The sequence below is a fragment of the Scyliorhinus canicula genome, chromosome 3, assembly GCF_902713615.1.
Source record: "Scyliorhinus canicula chromosome 3, sScyCan1.1, whole genome shotgun sequence".
Lineage (NCBI taxonomy): Eukaryota > Metazoa > Chordata > Chondrichthyes > Carcharhiniformes > Scyliorhinidae > Scyliorhinus > Scyliorhinus canicula.
Window position 1 is genome coordinate 159,632,342 of NC_052148.1, and position 23,590 is coordinate 159,655,931.

A 23,590-nucleotide genomic window follows, 5' to 3' on the forward strand; every position below is an offset into this window, starting at 1 on the left:
GTGATTTTTAAAAACATTCATTCATGGGATGTGGGCATTGTTGGTGAGGCCAGCATTTATTACTCATCCCAAATTGCCCTTAAGAAGATAGTGGTGAGGGCAGCACGGTGGCCTAGTGGTTAGCACAACCGCCACACAGCGCTGAAGTCCCAGGTTCGATCCCGGCTCTGGGTCACTGTCCGTGTGGAGTTTGCACATTCTCCCCGTGTCTGCGTGGGTTTCGCCCTCACAACCCAAAAATGTGCAGAGTAGGTGAATTGGCCACGCTAAATTGCCCCTTAATGTGAAAAAATAATTGGCTAATCTAAATTTAAAAAAAAGAAAAAAAAAAGAAGATAGTGGTGAACTGCTTTCTTGAACTGTTGCAGCCCAGCTGGATAAATGCCCAATCCCGAGAACTGAAGAACTGTTTGCAAAGCTGGCAGGAGATCAATTTTACACAAAGAGGGATATGAATTATGCGTACCAGCAACTCGAATTAGATGACATTTCCCGGGGGTCTGTTTGATACACACACACAAAGGCCTATTCCAGTACATTCGCCTGCTTTTAGGTGTGTCTTTGGCATGTGCACTATTCCGAAGAACAATGGAGAGTCTACTACAGGGGCTAGCATGGGTTGTAGTATACCTTGATGATGTCCTTATAACTAAATTGACAGAGGCCAAACATCTAGTAAACTTAGAGAAGATGTTAAAAAGATTTCAGGAGGCTAGATTTTGCCTGAATAAAGAGAAGTGCTTCTTTCAAGCCACTGAGGTGACCTACCTGGGGCACCATGTAGATGCACAAGAATTACACCCATAGAAGACAAGGTCAAAGCGATAAAGGAGGCACCTGCCCCACAAACACAACTGAACTCAAGTCATTTTTGGTGATGGTGAACTCCGATGGACGATTTTTACCAAACTTATCGACGGTATTGGCACCCTTGCATATTTGGCTAAGAAACACCATTGTTGGTCTTGGAAGGCTTCCCAGGAGGAAGCTTTCAACAAAGTAAAACAATTGTTGCATTCTTCAAACCTGTTAATACACTTCAACTCAACTGAAGAACTGATATTAACCTGCAATGTCCCTCTGCATAGTGTTGGTGCACCGTTGTCCCATGAGATAGTTGACAACTCTGAAAGACCGATAGGTTACGTGTCAAGAACCCTCTCAGAGGCCGAAAAAGCCTGCTCATAAATCAAGAAGGAAGGACTTGATGTGTTAGGCAGGTTGGTTCGATGTGGACTGCACTCGATGCAGGGAAGTTAGAAACAGACGTCTAACACTGGAGAAGATCCAACACTGTTTTATTCAACTATAGAACTGCTATACATATTCAGCTGTGGGTCGACACTATACTGATCTGACTGGAGACTTTGTACTAGCCTGACCAGACTTACTAGCTACCGCATGGTGTTTGCACTTGCTAGCTCGTGGACTCTGACTGTCTCAGTAGCTGGGTCGCGAGAGAGCAGGAAACCGAGTGCCCTCTGGCTTTATAGTGGTAGTGTCCTGTCTGGTGATTGGCTGTACTGTGTTGTATGCTTACTGGTCATTCTATGTGTCAATCACTGCCTGTCTGCATCTCATTATATACATGAGTGGATATTATGACAGGACTATCAATAGTCTTGCCGAGAAATTCCACCAGATTTATAAATGTCCGACTCATGTAAATAATGTTTAGTTAATATTTAGGACTGGGTAAATTAGTTATTGAAGATTGTGCAAAGGTGTTAACGGGGGAGGGATGTGGTGATTGTCCCTTTAAGGGCAACACAGCAGAATAAGGGTCACATGGTGACGAAGAAGGAGTCAGAGTGCAGAGTTACGCCAAGCAGAGACGTTTTGGGAGCTGGCTGTACAATTCTTATAAATAAATACCTTTTTCATCCTCTGATGAAGTCTGTGAAAGTGTATCTTTACATGTTCCTATTTTACTTTTTTTCTGTCTTGTTTTTCTTTCTCTTTTAATCTAATCTTTCTTTCCCTCTTTATTTCTCTTTCTGTTTCAATTGGGTCCTAATTCATCATTCCTCCAAATCCTTCTGCGTTTTTCATTATCATTGACGAAGGAGGGGTGCTGTTGTTCACGAGGGTCCTAAATGTCCCATTGATTTCACTTGACCCGGATCAGTTCTCACTTCCAGCAATTTGTAGCACAAAATAAAAATCATTTTGAAAGTTGAGGGGGAAAAGTATTATTGATCAAGCACATTGCAGGGTGCCTTGCTCCAACATAACTGCACCATTGAAGTCAGAGAAATTAGTCCATTTGGAGAGTAACTGCAGGCTACTTGTAGTTTCCAGTTCTTAGAATCCGGTGTTAATTTGGTTGAACAATAAGTAGTCTGCCCATTGAAGAAAGTTCTCAGGAAACTTTAATAATTAAAGGTATTTTCAAAAATGCGATAAAGAGAAAATTATCTTGTATAAAAAATCTCGTGAGAAGCCGTGACACCCACATATATCCCACCCATGTGAAACAGGGCTTCATTTCTAAAAAGGTTTCCACCCAGAAGCTGATAACTATTTGTCAATGTCTCTTGTTAAAGTATTATTGGTTGAAACCATGAGGCTACATGCCTTGTCTCATGGTGTGATTTTAGTTCATTTGCATTCTTGGAATGTTTCCGAAAAACTTTTGTTCATAGTTTACTGTAGGATTGGCAGTGTAATCGCTGACCTTCAGGAATTGGATTCTTTCAATTAATGAAAGGCTCGTCCGCCCTTAGAAAATAACCAAGTGCGAGCAGTATAGTGCTGTGTAGTAGGTTCTCAAAGCTGAAAATTACTGGTGAGAGTGTCTGCGTTTTACCTCGCATTGTCAGATACATATTTAACTGTCGTGGCTCTCTTTACAATTTCTAGTACAGTCCTAGTGATCTGGTAAATTCACAGCATTTATTTAAACATTATTTTCTTTTTTTTAAAAGCACAACTATTATGTTCAATGAAACTCTCCACTGTTAATTAACTAATCAAATCCTGTCTGTGTTTCCATTGAAGAGTTGCAAGTCTCTATTGCTTTGATAAGGAGATGACTTCATCCATTTCTCTGAACTAATTTTCACTTTATTTCCAGTTATAATAATCTTTATTGTCACAAGTAGGCTTACATTAACACCGCAATGAAGTTACTGTGAAAAGCCCCGAGTCGCCACATTCCGGCGCCTGTTCGGGTACACAGAGGGAGAATTCAGAATGTCCAATTCACCTAACCAGCACGTCTTTCGGGACTTGTGGGAGGAAACCGGAGCACCCGGAGGAAACCCACGCAGACACTGGAGAAAGTGCAGACTCCGCAGAGACAGTGACCCAAGCCGGGAATAGAACCTGGGACCCTGGCACTGTGACACTGTGACGCAACAGTGTTAATCACTGTGGTACCGTGCCGCCCTGGGAAATGATTTGCTCCTGGACAATTTTTCATCTTGATTTAAACTGGCCACATTAAGCTGCATGAAAACAGCACAATAATGTTCCTATCTCTGATTTTTCCTCTTCCTTTTAAAAAAAAATGTTTTTATTAAAGTTTGTCCATTTTATACACTGGACATTCGGAAGGATATATGTGATGGTTACAATTTACAAGCCACTTTCCCCTGTACTGATCTCCTCTTTCCCCCCCCCCCCACCCCGTTCTCCTCCCCCCCCCCCCCCCCCGTTCTCCCCTTCCCCCCCACCCCTCCATTTGTTGGCTCAGGGTCCTTTCCTGGATTACTTACTGTACAAAGGGCAGTTTCTGCTATTCATCCACATGTGAGTTGTGTCTTCCCCTTCCCTTCCTCCCCCTTTTGTCGATTGGTCTCACCCCCTTCTTCTTCCCCGCCCCCCTCTGTTTTCAGCATTTCTTTGGTGGTTCTGTTTCTTGTGTACTTGTTCTAGGCCCCTTGATCTCAGTATTGGCTGTTTACCAACCCCCCCCCCCCCCCCCCCCCCCCCCCCAGCTGCCACCCACCCCCACACCACCCTCCTTTTTTGACCTGCAGATGTCGGAATTCATTTCCATTTGGTAGTCCCAGTCTTCGCTTTTGCTTGAGAAGGCTCCAAACTCTCCCAGGAGTTTTATGATCCCTTCCATGCTGCTTCATTTGTCTGAAACGTAGAGGAGCAGGTTATCCACATACCGTGAGACTCTGGGCTTTCCACCTCCACTTCGGGTTCCCTTCCAGCTTCTCACCGCTCTGAGGGTGATCGCCAGCGGCTCATTGCCGGGCGAACAAGAGTGGGGACAGCAGGCATCACTGACTTGTGTCTTTGTGCAGCTGGCAGTATTCAGAGCTGGTGGTGTTGGTCCGATCGCTTGTCTTGGGGGCGTTGTTTAGAGTTTCACCCATGAGGTAAATCCTGTCCCTAGCCCAATCCCCCGAAGGACTCTAGTACCTCAATGAGGTATTTCAACTCAACTCTGTCAAACGCCTTTTCTGCGTCGAGGGAAATGTTCACCTCTGGTGTTCTGTCCCTGGATGGGGTCATTATTATGTTCAGCAGTCGTCTGATGTTCGCAGTTAGTTGTCTACCTTAACAAAGCCCGTCTGGCCCTCTGAAACCACCTCTGGTACGCAGTTCTCCAGCCGCTTAGCCAGGACTATTGCGAGTATTTTCACGTCCATATTGAGCAGCGAAACGAGGTTGTATTATCCGCATTCCATTAGGTCTTTGTCTTTTTTGGGTATCAGTGATATGGCTTCTGTTAGCGTAGGAGGCAGGATGCCCCTCGCTAGTGAGTCTGCAAACATATCCTGCAGGGTCAGTCCCAGCACAAAGGTTTTGTAGAGGTGCGCTAGGAACTGTTGGGTCCTGGCGCCTTCCCTGCCTGCATGGAGTTGATGCTCTCCATGACCTGTCCCAATCCTAGTGGTGCTTCTAGCATCTCTGTCGTCATTCCCCATGACTGGCAGATCCAATCCACCGGGGAACTGTTTAATGCTGAGACCCCGTTGGGGAGGTCAGAGGTGTATAGTCCCCGGTAGAAAGCCTTGAACGCTTTGGTGACTTCTTTTGGTTCGACAACCTGTCTGTCTCTGCTATTCTTCACCGAGGCTATTTCTTTTGTGGGTGCCTGCTTTCTCAGCTGGTGAGCCAGAAGCCTTGCCTCCATGCTCATAAAAGGTTGCCCGAGCAGAGTTGGTGTACTGCTTTCCTGGTGGATAGCAGGTTAAAGGCCATTTGTAATTTTTTCCTCTCCACTAGAAGCTCCACGGTCAATCTCCAGAATGGAGTCAATCAATTGTTGCCTACCCACCTTCTGTTCCCTATCTCTGTGTGCTTTACAGGCGATAATTTCTCCCTTAATCACAGTTTTCCGTACCTCCCAGAATGTGGAAGTTGAGACTTCCCCCTTCCAGTTGTTCGTAACGTACTCGCCTATGACCAGCGATGTTTTCCAGCAGAAGACCCTGAAAGGCCAAGAGGGCCGTGTTCGACCTCTATGTGGGGTATTGGGCACGACCCATATAATGTGAAGCATGGTTGGAGATTACGATAGCAGAGTATCCGCTCTTACTATGTCTGGAAACACGTATTTCCCCATTACAAAGAAGTCAATATGGGTATAGACATTGTGTACTGGCGAGAAAAACGAGAATTCCTTCTCACTGGGTGCATGAATCGCCATGGGTCCACTGCCCCCATCTGTTCCATAAAGGTTCCCAGTTTCCTAGCCATACCTGCCGTTTTCCCCGTCCTGTGGTTCGATCTGTCCGTCAGTGGGTCAGGTACACAGTTAACGTCTCCCTCATGATCAGTTGTGCCTATCTATGTCGGGGATTTCCGCCATGGTCTTCTTTATAAACTCCGTGTCATCCCATTTGGGAGCGTACATGTTTATCAGGACTACCTGGATGCTGCTGACCATGATGTACCGTCCCCTTGGGTCAGTAACCGTCTTTGTCACTGTGAACATCGTCCTCTTGCTTATCAGTATGGCTACCCCCCGGCTCTTGTCCCATAGCAGGAATGATACCTGTGTCCCTTCCTTACCCATAGTCGGTCCTTCTCCCTGAGGTGTGTCCCTTGGAAGAAGTCTTTGTCAGCTTTCATATGTTTCAGATGGGTGAAGGCTCTGGATCTTTTCACTGGGCCGTTAAGTCCCCTGATGTTCCAAGTGACTATCCTGATGGGGGGGTTTTGTTTTCCCTCCCTCCTGTGGGATTAACTGTATCTATCTTGTAGATACACCCTTGCACCCCGGGGCTTTCCTTTGTTAGGGGGCTTTCCAAAATGGCCACGGTCACCATCCCCACCATGAGGCCTGGCTCCTGTGCTCTGGGGTTCCCTTTGTCCAGGAGCCACCCAACATGGTCGCCAACTGTGTGTATGCCATGTGGGTAAGCCCCTGCATTCGGGGTTTCCTTTTGTTTAAGGATCCTCTGAAGTGGCTGCTTACAGTGCAATCTAGTTCCATGTTTCTGAGATTAGCATGCTGAAGCCAGTCTAGAGCCCTCCCCCCCCCCCCCCCCCCCCACTTATCACTTTGGCCCCTCCGTGTTTTTGATCCCCCTACCCCTCTAGCTGAACCCCGTATTTGCCCTCTTCGTCTTTTTGTCTAACCCCTGCTTCCCCACCCCCACCCTGCTGTTGTGTGTCTCCCCACCACAGCCAGACGCTCTCTCCCCGGTAGGAGATATGCCGCGGCCCCCCTCTCACTCATACCTCCTGCCGCTAGCTTTCCGCTCGTGTGGTGGCCCCCCCTCCCAGGGTCGATCTATCCCCCTCTTATGCCCATCTCCTGGTGTCTCTTCTATTCCTTCCTCACCCACAACTGGGCTCTGCTGCCCTCACCCCCTCCTTCCGACGAGCGGGTTCCTCTGTTCACAGAGAGGCGATGCAGTCCTGCTCAAAATTATACATTGATTTCCTTCACCTCCTCAGTTCCTTCCTCATCACTGCTTCTCTTGCTGTCTGTCCAAAACGTTCTTACGAACAAACTCATCCGTCTCTGCCGGGGCAATAAAACAATGTTCTTTGCCCCATTATGTTACCGAGAACCTGGCTGGGAATAGCATCCCGAATCTGACTTTGTTTTTATATAGGACCGACTTTGTATGATTAATTTCGCCTTACGTTTTACCAGGTCGGCCCCAATGTCCAAGTAGACTCTGATTTTATGTCCCTCCCAGCTGCATGCCTTCATCTGCCAAGCCCAGCGAAGGATCCTTTCCCAGTCCTGGTATTTGTGCAGCTTGTCTATGACTGCTCTTGGCTGCTCCCCCATCAATGGCTTTGGTCGGAGTGACCTGTGAGCCCTGTTGATCTCCGGCGGTTTGGAGAAGCTGTCCTTCCCCAATAGGTTGCCTAGCATTTGGGCCACATAGTCAGTTGGGTCCCTATCTTCGATTCCCACCGGCAGGCCCATTATTCCGATGTTTTGCACCTCGACCGATTCTCCTGGTCCTCGCTCTTCTCTTTCAGGCTCCCCTGGGTTGCCACAAACCTCTTGACCTCAGCTCCAGGGTGACAATTTGGTCACTCTGGTCCAATGATGCTTTTTACAGCTCCCATAACGTGTTACCCTGGGATGCCGGCCTCTTTCCCATGCCGCTGAGAACCGTCTGCCTGTCGCTAGCACCTCCACCATCACCACCTTGACTGCCGCCTTTATCTCGGCCTTGACATCATCGCTCATCGCATTCAGTTCCCTGGTGTCCCTGCGGTCTCTCAAGCTGCTGCTTCCTGGCATTTTTGTCATCCGTGTTATTGTTGAGGGTGAGGGGGATGTTTTAGTCCTATTTTGAGGGCTAAATTCGGTCAAAAGTTCCCATTTTGTTGTCTTATGAAGGAAAGCCACCTGATGTGCGACTAAATCCCCATCACTGGAAGTCAATTTTTCCTCTTCCTATTGGCAAGCCATCTGGAATTTAATCTTCATCACCCAATCTCCTGGAGTTTAGGAATTCAGAGCAAAACAATGTCTCTTCATGATGTGGCATGACATTTTTCCACTCTAGTGCTCAGAATCTAACATTTCACAGACTATGAATTTCTTTTATCCACCTTAGTTTATTGAACAAAATATCTTGCATGTGTTGAACAATGTGGATTAACCCCTCAATTCCTTTTGAAGGTTTAACATTTTGAAACAAATCTAAGTTGAACAGAACATAATTCAATCTGAAGATGACCTGTCAAGACTTGAAATATAGATGACTCTTCAGATATCAGTGTGCACAAGCCATGTGCTTGATGGAGAGTTTGGGTTAGCCCTGTGCCAGATTTCATGGATCTCTGCTGCACTGACATATTTAATGAATATTATGCCAGGTACATGTGATGTGAGATAGAGGTAAGAGCTCCCCACTGTCTCCTTTCCCCCTTTATCCACCCGCAAAGAGCCTGTGGCCCTTTGAAGAAGCTCCACAAATATCAGCCCAACATAAAAGGGGAGACATCTGCTGAACCGGGCAAAATGGCTGCTCGAGGAAGAGGTCAAGGAAAATTTGGCCTAATTATCTTTATGTGCAGGCATTGACAACATCAATGCTGGGAATCAAGGTCTTGTATGTTACTGAACTTAATTAATTAAAAAAAAAATTCAAAATCCTGAACGAACCTAAAAATCTCTAAAGGCACTCCAGACTATTTTGCAGGTAAATGTCGTGTTTAATTTGTTTCAATCAGCCACTCGTCTTTCCAGGTGTGGTTATGTCAAAGCATATCCTACATTATTCGTGATGTGTGTCTGAGGAACATCAGCTTGGATAATTTCTGACATAGTAATGGAGTATAATTTTCTCATTTATTTGTACACTTTTATAATCATTATAATTATGTCTTTGGCAAACATAGGATGAGTCTGGAGCTGAGAGTCTGAAAATTTTGCACGCATTCCGTTACTCCTGGAAGCCTGAAATGAGTTGGGATGATTTTGGATGGTGGGATATAGGGATCGCCAGCGCGTAACTATGGTAGGTTCAGAATTGTCAGTCGGCTTTTCCACAACAGAACAAAGGGAGATTTTAAACATCAAGGTTGCTGTATCATCCTTTTTGCCTAATTTTAATCAGAAGGCTACTACCAATTTATGACCTTTGTTTTTAAAGTGCAACTTTGGAAAATGAAGTAAAACCATAATAGACTGGCAGTATTGAAGTTGCTTCCTATTAAATACTGATGCTGTTTTATTCTTGTGTGCGCAATCATGCATTTAGAATTTTAAGTTTTTCCCACCATCTTTTTGCCATAGAATTGAAAGGGGATCAAACCCTAATTAGATTTCCTGGGTAACTGCTGGAATTCTCATATCATTTCAATAACGAAAGCTTTTATTGCATTTCAGCACCCTGAATAAAACTCTTACATTTGCATTCTGTCAAATTTCAAAAAGTGCTTCCACTCACTTTGTACTGGAATGTGAAGATAAAATGTTAATAAAACAAAAGCTACTGACCATTTTGCTCTACACCATGACGACTACAAGTAAGTCAGTTGTTCAGTTAGCTCATTGTAAATCATATTATTGTAAGTCTTATCTGAAAGCCATGACGGACACCATGGTGATATCTTAGCAACGCAGCACTGTAGCTAGCCATACTAATCACAATGACTGCCCACCTTATGTGGATCAACAGGGCCACCTAGTGTTTGGTGTAGATTAAGCAACTTGGAATTTTAAGCAGGTGTTCAGATGCACAAAAAACATTTCTGTTCACTATTCTACAATGGCAAAAGGGAAAATTTCAATTGTGGTCATTTTTAAGCTTGCAAATATTTATAACTAAGCTAATGTGGAAAACTATAGTCTGGATTTTACCTTTGCCATCCAGTGCAGGAAGAGGATGAATGATCACATCAGCTCTGCCAGGGTAAGTCACGATAGCACAGTGGTTAGCACTGTTGCTTCACAGCTCCAGGGTCCCAACATTAATTCCCAGCTTGGGTCACTGTCTGTGCGGAGTCTGCACGTTCTCCCCGTGTCTGTGTGGGTTTCTTCCGGGTGCCCCGGTTTCCTCCCACATTCCAAAGATGTGCAGGTTAGGTGGATTGACCATGCTAAATTGCCCTTAGTGTCCAAAACGTTTAGGTGGGGTTACTGGGTTACGGGGATAGGGTGGAGTGTGAGCTTAAGTGGGGTGCTCTTTCCAAGGGCCGATGCAGACTCGATGGGCCGAATGGCCTCCGTCTGCACTATAAATGCTATGATTCAACTCCCTCCAATATCAAGCTGTCATAATGGCATCATGCAATCAAAGGACTACTCTCTTCAAGGACCTCACACTTCCAATAGCAGGGTACCAAATCACCGCTGATTATCTCACGGAAACTTTCCCATTTTCACCACCCTGTCTATCATGTTTCCCACATTCCATCCTCAGCCCTCCTGGGCAGGGTTCACCACACACAGGGGAATGCATGTTTACCCACCTCTGCTCCATCCCTTCTCATCACATGCCTTTCTTTTGTCACAACAGACGGGAAAGATCGCAGATGGGAGAGGGACGGCTGATATCAGACCCCTCATGGAATTCACGGAGGATGCCACCAAGATGGTTGGGATGACAGGAATAGCTCCTGTGGGGAAGGAGAGATTGGATTGTCTCAGCATGGATCACACTTCCATCAGTTCATTATATCCTGACAATCACAGCGAGTGACATGCAGTCAAATATCGCTCATGCTCATCAAATCTCTATTTTATAGGCACCAGCAGATCGAAGCCCACAAGACAGCCCAGCACAAGCCCCATTCCCCTGACCACATCTGAAGAGAGAGCTGAGGAAGGCGATCACCGTGCTCACCCGCACGCTCCACCAGCCCAGAGACAAACACCTCGATGAGGCACAGCTCTAGCTTAGACTCGGGTTCACCAGCTGGAGAACACCTCACAGACACGTCCCAGCAGCAGTCATGTCCTGCCGGATTTGAACGTGGCCTCACACCCCATGGCCACACACCCTGGTGGGCACCATCAAGATGTAGGCCGGGGCTCTGGGGCATCCACAGGAAGGATGAGCATCAGCGTGAGGCCTCCTCTCAGCACACTCCAAGGGTGCACATCCACTCACAGTCACCTCTGTCTGGGCTAATCCACTCAAGCTGCTCATGCCAAAGAGGGTGCATCGATCCCTGAGAAGGAAACCTTTATCAGGCCAGGGCCCCCCAGGCCTCGGGCCTGCAGGGGACATCTGTCAAGGTCATCACAGGTATCAGAATGTAGCAGTCAGCAGGCTGCCTCCACGCCTGTTGTGGATGGCAGGGCTGTACCCAGGTATAGTGTTAGGCAAATATTTGGTTTTGGAAAATGAAGAAATTCTGAATTCATTTTTGTGAATTCACAGGTGTGCTGCCATTGTAAATATAATCTCTGTAAATACATTCGATGTTTCTGTGAATAGTCTGGTCAACTGAAGGGCATCATGGACCAATGCAGATCATGGCCTGGTGAATCACGAGGCCTGAAGGTACAAGTGGGTTGTTTTCAATGGGAATGGTTGCACATTCCTGCAAAGGAAAGGGAATGGCCTTGAGGGCGAGAAAAAATGTGGCCATCTCCACTTGCCTTCACTTTACTTCTCCTGGAACCTGTCAGTGATATAAGTGTCACAGGCATCTCTCCTACATCTTGCTGCCTCCATGGCGTTGTTACATTCATACTGGCCCTCAACGCCTTCTTGATGTTCCTGGACCGCCGGATCTTCATCCTCCGATGAGCCCTCATCCTCCCTCAGTTCACGCTCTGGCAAGGGATCACCTCTTTGCATTGCCAGATTGTGAAGAACATAACAAACAGCTCTATCCACCTGAATGATCCAAGCATTTGATGTGTATCTTCAGAATTCCTATGGCCTGCTCTATTTGGGATTGTCTGGAGCTGTGAGTAGCATTGTAACTTTCCTCGGAATGACTCTGAGGGTGATGCACCTCTGTCAGCAACCAGCATCTCAGTGGGTATCCCTTATCTCCAAGCATCCAGACGTACTGGTCCCTCGAAAATTCCAGGCACTTGGGAGTGACTCAGGATGCAGGAGTCAATTCCCAAAGTACTGTGCACAAATGTGCAGGATATTCTCCTGATGGTCACACACCAGTGGAACCTTCATGGAATGGTAGCTCTTGCGGTTGATAAACATTAGGGGCTGCTGCCATGGAGCCCTGAAAACCACATGGGTTGAGTCTATTGCACCCTGTACTCTATCCCGCCCATGATTTACCAGTAAGAAGTCTTACAACACCAGGTTAAAGTCCAACAGGTTTGTTTCAAACACGAGCTTTCGGAGCACGGCTCCTTCTTCAGGTGAATGGAAAGGCTTGTTCCAGAAATGTTTATATAGACACAGTCAGAGATGCCCCGGAATGCGAGCACCTGCAGGCAATCAAATCATCAAAGATGCAGAGAGAGAGGTAACTCCAGGTTAAAGAGGTGTGAATTGTCCCAAGCCAGTTCAGTCGGTAGGCCTCTGCAAGTCCAGGCTTGTTGGTGGGGGCCGAATGTAATGCGACATGAATCCCAGATCCCGGTTGAGTCCGCATTCATGCGTGCGGAACTTAGCTATAAGTTTTTGCTCAGCAATTTTGCGTTGTCGCGTCTCCTGAAGGCCTCCTTGTAGAATGCTGACCCGGAGATCAGAGGCTGAATGTCCTTGACTGCTGAAGTGTTCCCCAACTGGAAGGGAACAGTCCTGCCTGTTGATAGTTGCACGATGCCCGTTTATTCGTTGTCGCAGTGTCTGCATGGTCTCGCCAATGTACCACGCTTCGGGACATCCTTTCCTGCAGCGTATGAGGTAGACTACATTGGTCGAGTCGCACGAGTATGCGCCGCGTACCTGGTGGGTGGTGTTTCCACGTGTAATGGTGGTGTCCATGTCGATGATCTGGCATGTCTTGCAGAGATTACCCTGGCAGGGTTTTGTGGTGTTGTGGTTGCTGTTCTGAAGGCTGGGTAATTTGCTGCAAACAATGGTTTGTTTGAGGTTGCGCGGTTGTTTGAAGGCCAGTAGTGGGGGTGTGGGGATGACCTTGGCAAGATGTCCATCCTCGCTGATGATGTGTTGGAGGCTGCGAAGAAGATGTCGTAGTTTCTCCGCCCCAGGAAAGTACTGGACGACGAAGGGTACTCTGTCAGTGGTGTCCCGTGTTTGTCTTCTGAGGAGGTCGGTGCGGTTTTTTGCTGTGGCGCGGTGGAACTGTCGATCAATGAGTCGAGCGCCATATCCCGTTCGTACGAGGGCATCTTTCAGCATCTGTAGGTGTCTGTTGCGCTCCTCCTTGTCTGAGCAGATCCTGTGTATACGGAGGGCTTGAGGCAACAGCCTCAGTCCTCAACACCGACAACTGCCAATCTCCAGACGCAATTCTGCAACTCATCCGTTTCATTCTAGACCACAACGTCTTCACCTTCGACAACAAATTCTTCATCCAGACGCACGGAACAGCCATGGGGACCTTGTCAGGTCACCAGGTACGCGGCGCATACTCGTGCGACTCGACCAATGTAGTCTACCTCATACGCTGCAGGAAAGGATGTCCCGAAGCGTGGTACATCGGCGAGACCATGCAGACACTGCGACAACGAATAAACGGGAACAACAGTGCCTCCATTGCCAAATGATACGTTCAGATGTGTAAATGCTGATGTGCTGTGAATGTGATGTGAAGCAATCGGGTTAAGAATATCTCTGTTTCAGTGCTGAAAAATGCATTGATTTCCAATGGTTTTCTGCACTAGAAGGACTTCCTCATTTCTGTGGAGTAAGATTCCAAGGGCGGGATTCTCCATTCCCCGAAGCCGATTTCGTAATCGGCGATCGAGCGGAAAATCCCTTTTTATGACCGAATTGCGGGCGGCGCCTGCTTTTCAATGCTCCGCCCCCTTCCATAACGGCATCACCGAGGAGCGTGCCTCATTTCCCGTCGGCCTCCAAAGCAGGAAACACTCCCCATCCCCGCCACGGGACTTAATCCCAGATGGGAGAATTCTGCCTGATAGTCTAGCTCTCCAAACAAAACCCCTCAGTGGTCCGTTGAAGTAGAAGGCAGGCCCAGGCTGCACAGGCTACCCCAGGTCTTCCGAAAGACTTAACCGATGCGAAATGCAGGCACTTTAGCGTCTTTAAGATGCTCTTGGATCACGAGGAACCAATTACCTCCGATGACACTCTCCCCAGAATATACTTAGATGGAAACACATGGATTGATCATTGGAAAACATGTATAGCCACCTTGGGGAAACATGAGAATTAATAAACCCATATGGAATAGAGACTGCAGAATCATAATAACTCGGATCCCATTAATGCATTAACTCTCTTATTCAATAAGTTACTGCGGTTTCCTGAAGTTTGGTGGGAGGTGAGTGGTATGGTTCTTTTATAAGACTCAAAGACAGATGTTTTTAAGTGAATGGCCTTGGAAGCTCTATGAATACCAGGGAGATGTGATGTTCAGGTGGTGAAGATCATGCTTCTAATAGAATGTCTGATTAATAATCTGTCTCCATCCTCCCATGGAATTTGGGATTGTAGCTTCCTTTGACTTAAGAACCTCATGACATTGAGTCCCAGGTCTCTCAGTCACTGCAGAGATGAGTGACAATTCCAATGGCTGCCCATTTTCAATGAAGAAGTATGGGACCATAATGTGGCAGATCTGCTTAAGAGCCTAACGAAGTGCCTTTCCTGATCTAGGTGGGTACCCAAAACTTCTCTTTTGAACCTGACGAATCCTCTCAATTACTATGAAAGAACATCCTACCTAGGTCCACTCCTCCACCCTATCCCTGTAACCCCACCTAACCTACAGATCCTTGGACACCAAGGGGCAATTTAGCATGGCCAATCCACTTAATCTGCACATCTTCGGACAGTGAGAGGAAACCCATGCAGACATCGGAGAAAGTGCAAACTTCACACAGTCACCATGGTGGGAAATCAACCTGGGTCCCTGGTGCTGTGAGGCAGCTGTGGTAAGCACTGTGCCACTGTCACCCAGAATATATCTGGGCACTTGACTATTTTCCTGGAATAGAGCTACGTAACTTAGATGACTCATATTGTGGCAACTCCCAGAAAACCTGACATACATAAAGAATTTGCTGCTGTTCATCACAAACTATTTGATTCTTAAAGAAGTGAAATCACTTGGTTAACGGAATTCAATTTGTTCATTGTAATGCAATCTGTGCCCCATCTCACTGAATTCTGGGGAATCCAACAACATTGTAGAACTGAATAGATTTTTTTCACTGCTTTCATGGCATGGTACCAAAATGTAACAATGTGTAAGCTTTCTTAAAGGTGGGAAGGTTGAACATCATAGAGATTCTCCTGCTTTCCATCATAGCTTTGGAATTGAAGAGAAATGCCAGATGAGACTTTTGCTGATACTTCATTGAAGAAATGAAATGACAGACCCTGAGGAACTTTTACCAGGAAGCTGAACACTGGACCCTCGCACACTCCTCCAATAGCTGCCTGGAGTAATCCAATGGGATGCAAGATGAGAACTGAACTCAGTTTGATTGGCAGTCACCAAAATGTTTAGGCTTTTGACCTCACTGCCATTCATGGTACAGAAGTTGGAACAATTTATCTGTGGCATTATTGGTGAATATAATAAGGAGAATTCTTCAGGCATTGGTAACACTGGTGATATGGGGTTGGATTGTCCAATTCTGGTGCAATATTCCATTGCTGGCGTGGGAACGGTGGCATTTTACACCAGACAAACTGGCGCAAATTGGCCACCGATTCCCCGTTTCGCTGGGGGCTAGTAGGGAGGCAGCGTAGAGCACCCAGCTCTAGCTGCCGATATACACCCCGGAGAATTGGCAAGTCCATGGCTGCGCATGAGCAGGCCGGCAGCCTGCAGCCGCCATGCCGCGCAACATGGTGGCAGCTACTCGCCGACCCGGCACGCGAAATAGTCCCCTCCTTCGGCGTGCTCGCGTGTCCCAGACACCCCCACCCCCGCAGTGCCCACACCCCCAAATAATGTCCCCCTACCCGACCGTGGAATGGCCATCCCCCGACTCTGGTGGCACTGGACTGAGTCCGCAGCCACCATGCCGAGTTCCTGACGGATTAGACCATTGTGGACTCGGCCGGTCGGGGGCGGAGCTTTGGGGGATGGGCCTCAGGCAATGGCACGCCGCTTTGGATGGGGCGGGGCATTGCGAAAGCAGCGCTGCCCCCAATTTCATCGGGAATTTGGATTCTCCGGCCGTTTGGTCGGCGTCGGCGACCGGAGAATCCAGCCCATGATTCTGGAACTGCAGGGAACTTAATCCATTTCATTCTTAAAAGTTCAATGCAATGGCATTAGGAAAGGTGGATGGAGAAGGCTGCCTGCCAGCCATGCATTTTCTTCCACCACTAGACCCGAAAGAGCCATTCCAAGTAAGTGCATTGGCCCTCAAGTCACATTATGGTTACGTCCCCAGATTAGGATTCTGATAAATCTTAGGCCTTTATGCCTGGAGGACTGGGGAATGTGAATCAACACAATGGGCTTTGACAGCCAGACTATTAGCCCTGAATGTAAGAATGAGGTTAAATAATTGCAGTTCCTCAGCTCATTTCCCCTCTTAAAATATCAGTGATCCTCATTTATTTTTAACGTGCACATTTATTCTCAAAACTACAAATCAAACTATAATCAACCCAAAGCAGACAATCCTAACACATTGTATCATGAAGCTTTCTTAATATCTTTGCAATTCCAACTGATTGTGTGTTTATGTAGAAGCGGCTTCAGAAACTCCATGAAAGTAGCTTGAGTGGAAGACGATGTCAAACATTTGGTGGACATAAGTTACAGGTTGGAAGGTCCGACTTGAAAACACACTGGATCATTTTAACAGGCCTGTTGAGAAAATAACAAACTTTTTTGAAACTTAGAATTTGTAAATTTAACTTAAGAGCTAAACCTCGAGATCCAGAATTTCCATTGAGCAAAAACAATAATAATAATCTTTATTGTCACAAGTAGGCTTACATTAACACTGCAATGAAGTTACTGTGAAAAGCCCCTGGTCGCCACATTCCGGCGTCTGTTCAGGTACACAGAGGGAGAATTCAGAATGTCCACATTATCTAATAGCACGTCTTTAGGGACTTGTGGGAGGAAACCGGAGCACTCGGAGGGAACCCACACAGACACAGTGGGTGGCGGCCGGTTGGGGAGATTATATGGCGGAGGGTAGGATACAGTGGGGTGTACCTGGGGTGTAGTCCATCCGGTCCAGGTGACTTATCCACCTTCAGACCTTTCAGTTTCCCCAGAGCCTTCTCCTTAGTAATGGTCACTGCACTCACCTCTGCCCCCTGATTCTCCTGGAGCTCTGGCATCCCACTGGTGTCTTCCACCGTGAAGACTGATGCAAAGTAACTATTCAGTTCATCTGCCATTTCTTTGTTTCCTATTATTACTTCGCCAGTCACGTTTTCCAGTGGTCCAATGTCTATTTTTGCCTCTCTTACCTTTTATACATGAATAATTTCCTCATCAGGCAGGGAGGAAGTTGTCGAGCAAGGGAGCCGTGGTTTACTAAGGAAGTTGAAGCACTTGTCAAGAGGAAGAAGAAGGCTTATGTTAGGATGAGACATGAAGGCTCATTTAGGGCACTTGAGAGTTACAAGTTAGCCAGGAAGGACCTAAAGGTAGAGTTAAGAAGAGCGAGGAGAGGACACGAAAAGTCGTTGGCGGATAGGATCAAGGAAAACCCTAAGGCTTTCTATAGGTATATCAGGAACAAAAGAATGACTAGAGTAAGATTAGGGCCAATCAAGGATAGTAGTGGAAAGTTGTGTGTGGAATCAGAGGAGATAGGGGAAGCATTAAATGGGTATTTTTCATCAGTGTTTACACTGGAGAAAGCCAATGTTGTCGAGGAGAACACTCAGGTTCAGTCGACCAGGCTAGATGGAATTGAGGTTCAAAAGGAGGAGGTGTTAGCAATTTTAGAAAATGTCAAAATAGATAAGTCCCCTGGGCCAGATGGGATTTATCCTAGGATTCTCTGGGAAGCCAGGGAGGAGATTGCAGAGCCTTTGTCCTTGATCTTTATGTCGTCTTTGTCGACAGGAATAGTGCCGGAAGACTGGAGGATAGCAAATGTTGTCCCCTTGTTCAAGAAGGGGAGTAGAGACAACCCTGGTAATTATAGACCTGTGAGCCTTACTTCGGTTGTGGGTAAAATGTTGGAAAAGGTTATAAGAGATAGGGTTTATAATCATCTTGAAAAGAACAAGTTGATTAGCGATACTCAACACGGTTTTGTGAAGGGTAGGTCATGTCTCACAAACCTTATTGAGTTTTTTGAGAAGGTGACCAAACAGGTGGATCAGGGTAAAGCTGTTGATGTGGTGTATATGGATTTCAGTAAGGCGTTTGATAAGGTTCCCCACGGTAGGCTATTGCAGAAAATAAGGAAGTATGGAATTGAAGGTGATTTAGCGGTTTGGATCAGTAATTGGCTAGCTGAAAGAAGACAGAGGGTGGTGGTTGATGGCAAATGTTCATCCTGGAGTTCAGTTACTAGTGGTGTACCGCAAGTATCTGTTTTGGGGCCACTGCTGTTTGTCATTTTTATAAATGACCTGGAAGAGGGTGTAGAAGGATGGGTTAGTAAATTTGCAGATGACACGAAGGTCGGTGGAGTTGTGGATAGTGCTGAAGGATGTTATAGGATACAGAGGGACATAGATAAGCTGCAGAGCTGGGCTGAGAGGTGGCAGATGGAGTTTAATGCGGAAAAGTGTGAGGTGGTTCACTTTGGAAGGAGTAACAGGAATGCAGAGTACTGGGCTAATGGCAAGATTCTTGGTAGTGTAGATGAACAGAGAGATCTCGGCATCCAGGTACATAAATCCCTGAAAGTTGCCACCCAGGTTAATAGGGCTGTTAAGAAGGCATATGGTGTGCTAGCCTTTATAAGCAGGGGGATTGAGTTTCGGAACCACAAGGTCATGCTGCAGCTGTACATAACTCTGGTGCGGCCGCACCTGGAGTACTGCGTGCAGTTCTGGTCACCACATTATAGGAAGGATGTGGAAGCTTTGGAAAGGGTTCAGAGGAGATTTACTAGGATGTTGCCTGGTATGCAGGGAAGGTCTTACGAGGAAAGGCTCAGGGAATTGAGGTTGTTTTCGTTAGAGAGGAGAAGGCTGAGAGGTGACTTAATAGAGACATATAAGATAGTCAGAGGGTTAGATAGGGTGGACAGTGAGAGTCTTTTTCCTCGGATGGTGATGACCAACACGAGGGGACATAGCTTTAAATTGAGGGGTGAGAGATATAGGACAGATGTCAGAGGCAGTTTCTTTACTCAGAGAGTAGTAGGGGTGTGGAACGCCCTGCCTGCAATAGTAGTAGGCTCGCCAACTTTAAGGGCATTTAAGTGGTCACTGGATAGACATATGGATGAAAATGGAATAGTGTAGGTCAGATAGGCTTCAGATGGTTTCACAGGTCGGCGCAACATCGAGGGCCGAAGGGCCCGTACTGCGCTGTAGTGTTCTATGTTCTATGTTCTATCTGCTTTTCTTAATAACTTAGGAGTCAGACCATCAAATTCTGGGATTTGTTGACTTTTAATTATTATTTTCTCCAACAGTATTTTTTAAATTTACCCAGTTAATTTTTCTCCTTGTATATTTTTAGTTGCTCAGCATCTCCAGTATTTTATTCTGATCCGCCACTGTGCAGACTGGTATAACGTAGCTCCTTAATAAATCTGCAATTTTCCAAATTCCAATTTCATAAGAATATAATGGGGGTGACTTCTCTTACAAATGGTGAAAATTGCACTCCCCGCTTACACATTTGACTACTTAAGATGCATTTGAAATTAAAGGGCCTGGACGCCTCAGTCACTCTCTTTTGCTTAACATCTTATGAAGGATGCAAATGGCAGAAAATTTGCAGTGGTAGTCAAGCATAATGGAATTAGGATTAATCCTACTCTCCAGGCCTCTCCCCTGCCATCCTCTGTTCCACCCAGAGTGTTAACAATAATAGCTGCTATTTGCCTAGGCTGAGGTTGTGTACACATGCTTGCAACTTCAATTTGTGTTAATTGCCGCTAATCGTCAACTGCAAACAGGTAATCGATTCTGCAAATTCATACTGATACAAAACTCAGTATTATCCATACATCTTTGGTTTCCAAACTTCTGTGTTGCTTTCAGACCACATTTCTCTTCTCAAATTTCAAAACTAGATGAAATGGTAAACTTTTCCTCATGATCTGAAGTAGTCAAGTGTGTAAGGGGGGAGTGCAATGTTCACCATTGCTAAGAGAAGTCACCCCCATTGTATTCTTAAAATTAATTGATATTTTTCCTGACATTTTGAATGAAACCGATTATCTCTTTCAGTGACTAATATAACAACCATTGATTAGTCTTTCCCTTGTTGCCAGTGGTACAAAGCCCCAATGCCATTGAGACACTCTGCAAAACTGGGAGAAAAATGTATCCCACAGGTAATGACATTATTAATCGGGCCATAACATCCAATGGAGTGGCAATTGATTCGGATTACCACACTGCTTGAAATTACTCACCTGGAAATCCAGGCAATCATATCTCACTCGGCCTTCCGACTCAGGCCAGGTGGGATCTATGTAGTGCAGCGTGTTACCGGAGCCTACAGTTGAGGGATAGGTATGCCACCCCCTTTTTGTATTGCACCAGCTGCTGTAAAGGCCCAGCCAAGTTTAACGGGGTAGAATTTGGTTGAGGGGTGGAAGGCCGAGTCACAAGTCAGGCCTGGGTGTGAGAGGTCGGGAGGAGTCGGGAAAGGTACTGGGGGAATTCCATGGATGGATAAATAGGGGTGGGATAGTGCTATAGTTAGATTAAACCTAACTTTTTCTGTAATACAGTTGAAACCTTTTGAAGTTTCCAATTTAAACATACATCTTTGTATGCAGGGCAATTGCCCAATGGCACATTGAACCTCCCAGGCAATTTCCGTGCAATACCGACCTGAGAATCTTCGTGGTGGGGGGGGGGGGATATTCCCCAGCACATCTTTCATAGAATTTACAGTGCAGAAGGAGGCCATTTGGCCCATTGAGTCTGCACCGGCTATTGGAAAGAGCACCCTACCCAAGGTCAACACCGCCACCGCTATCCCCATAACCCAGTAACCCCACCCAACACTAAGAGCAATTTTGGACACTAAGGGCAATTTATCAGGGCCAATCTTTGGGGAATCCTCCAGATACACTGCCCTGGAGCTTGGAAATTACACAATGATGTTAGAAGCCAGATTTAGGCAATGGAATTGTATTAGAGGCAATTGAAGTTATTGTCATTTGGAGCTATGGTTGGCACCAGTTTAATATTTCTATAGTGCAGAGAAGCAGAGGGACCACAATGAGAAAATGGAGGTACTGTCAGTCACCTCCACTGAAGAGAACAGGGTTTACAAATGCCAGTTGGAATAAAATTGAAGTATTTTGAAGAATACAATTGGCAAAAGTATTGCTTCTGGTGAGACGTGCTAGCCTGAATTGGTCACTGCTGTGAGTAATAATATATCCATCTTTTGGTGAAAGCTTTAATACTTCATATTGAAAGGGCAGTGCCAGGATTTGAAAGAATTAGATAAAAGATGGAGTAATTCCAGAAATAATGAGCTTGGCTTGAATTCTGAAGGCTTGTAAACAGTAGAAGGAAAAGGCTATGGGGGTAGGAGGCGAACGTTAGAGACATAGGGACATGCAACAGGAATTGGTCATTCAACCCCTTAAGTCTGTTCCATCATTCAATTTCATGGTTGAACTGAACCTCAACTTAATTTACCCATTTTTGCTTCATATCAAAAAGTTGTCAAACACAATTTGGAAAATGTCTGCATCCATAAACTTTGGGGGGAGGGGGATGGTAAGGAAAGAGTTCCAGATATCTATTGTGCTTTGTATGAAAAAGCGCTTCCTGATTTCATTTCTTAAGTGATCACGACTGAATTTATAGATTATAACCTCCTTGGGATGGATTTTACTGCAACGTTCCACTGTCTTCTGCCAAGACCAAATGGGGATCACAAGTCTGCACTTGCCAGCAGCGAGGCCAACAGCAAAGTCTTTTGCAGGATGCAGGCTTAGAATTGGGTGCCTCTGAGGTTGCCAGCCATAAGTGGCTCCCAATGCTGCAGGCCCAGAGGCCTTGCAGTTATAGGGCCTCAGCAGCCCCATCAGGGAGGTGGGTGCAGCTGGGACAGGTCAGAAATTGAGAGAGTGCCTCAACATGGAGGCATCTTCGGAGGCATGGATCAAAATTGAAAGTCATGATGGCCGAAGCCATTCGGCCCCTCAGAGCAGAGGGAAAGACCTTCTGGATGAATAGTTTGGGCCATGGAAGCAGCCTTTCCTCTCTGCCACCCCATCACTGGGGAATGGAGCTTCCAGCTCTGATGGTAATCCCAACCTGCTGCAGGGAGGCTGCCTTTTTGATCTGGGAGCCTCCACATGTGCTGGGGGCGTCTGCCAGTGGCAAAATGCAGATGAGGCTGTAAAATTGCCCCATTTCAGATTTTGACGAGCTGAATTGGCTGCATTTCTCTATGGAGCTGATTGCTGATCCTATTCTCAATTCTCACCTGGGAAGTTTCTCCGGTAATCAGAATGCACCAGGAACCACCCTTTACTGTACCCTCTACTTCCTGGTACCCCCTGTCCCCACGCCCAACCGCTGACCCTCCTCCAAACCTAGTCCCACATGTTTGGGAAAATGCCACCCCTTATTTTTGATTCTCCCACCACAGGGAATGGGGGGATCTTTCTGTCCACTCGATTGACTCACTTGATCATTTTTTTTTTTTCATTTTTTTTGACTCACTTGATCATTTTAAACAGCTTAATAAGATCATCCCTCAAATGCTTAAACTCAAGGAAACACAAGCCATGTTTCTGCAACATGTCATTTTCGGTTAATCATTTGAACCCTCGTCAAAGTTTCCAGGTCAAATACTTTCCTATGTTTGCAATCCAAAACTGAATGCAATACTGTGTGCATTCAGGGACTGAATGCAATACCGTGTGCATACTGAATGCATACAGATGGTGCCCTCTATGCTAATGCTTGGATTCTTTCCCTTTGTAATCCAACCCTCAGGAGATAAAGGGTAACAAAGTCTAAGTTATTTTGGTTGTTCTTTTGTGCTGCCAAATTTCAAACCATACAAAAGAATCAGGTGAAGGAGAGAGAGAGAGCACTTTGATGCCAATACAGTAAGGATTAAGAGAGAAGTGAGTATATTCAGAATTTAGGAAGAGCAAGAGGATCAAATTATCTTAAAATACTGACATGTGACAAAAAATGTTGTGAGAGTTTCTCCAACTTTGCCAACAATATAATGTTTAAGTATGAATGGGATATAGTACACACTTGTAATTATCCTTGCAAGTGTACTTCAATTTTTTCTCCTTGAGAATCTTTTCCAGCACTGCAACACTGCCAACACCACAGGATTCTCTGCAAATCAAAATATTGACCGAGTTTAGTATAATTGCCAAAATTAATCATAATTTGCAAAAAGTAAAGTAACAGTTGGCCTCACTAGCTTGATAATCACGACATGTCAAGACTTGCTGAAAAAGTGAAATAGAAAAAGTGCCTTAAGTTCCCAACAGGTCTGGCAGCATCTGTGG

At 46.0% G+C, this 23,590-nt stretch overlaps 1 protein-coding gene across 2 annotated transcripts in view; it reads right to left on the reverse strand.

The window, feature by feature from the left end:
- Positions 1-16,507: 16,507 nt before the first annotated feature.
- The window catches only part of LOC119963059 (ADP-ribosyl cyclase/cyclic ADP-ribose hydrolase 2-like), a 59,967-nt gene continuing 52,884 nt past the window's right edge, over positions 16,508-23,590 (reverse strand). For both annotated transcript variants that reach the window (XM_038791602.1, XM_038791601.1), the window contains exons 8-9: positions 23,328-23,414; positions 16,508-16,794 (exon numbers count right to left, since the gene is read on the reverse strand). In XM_038791602.1, coding sequence (XP_038647530.1) covers positions 16,722-16,794; positions 23,328-23,414 — 160 coding nt within the window. In that variant the 3' untranslated portion in view covers positions 16,508-16,721. The remainder of the gene's footprint in view (positions 16,795-23,327; positions 23,415-23,590) is intronic.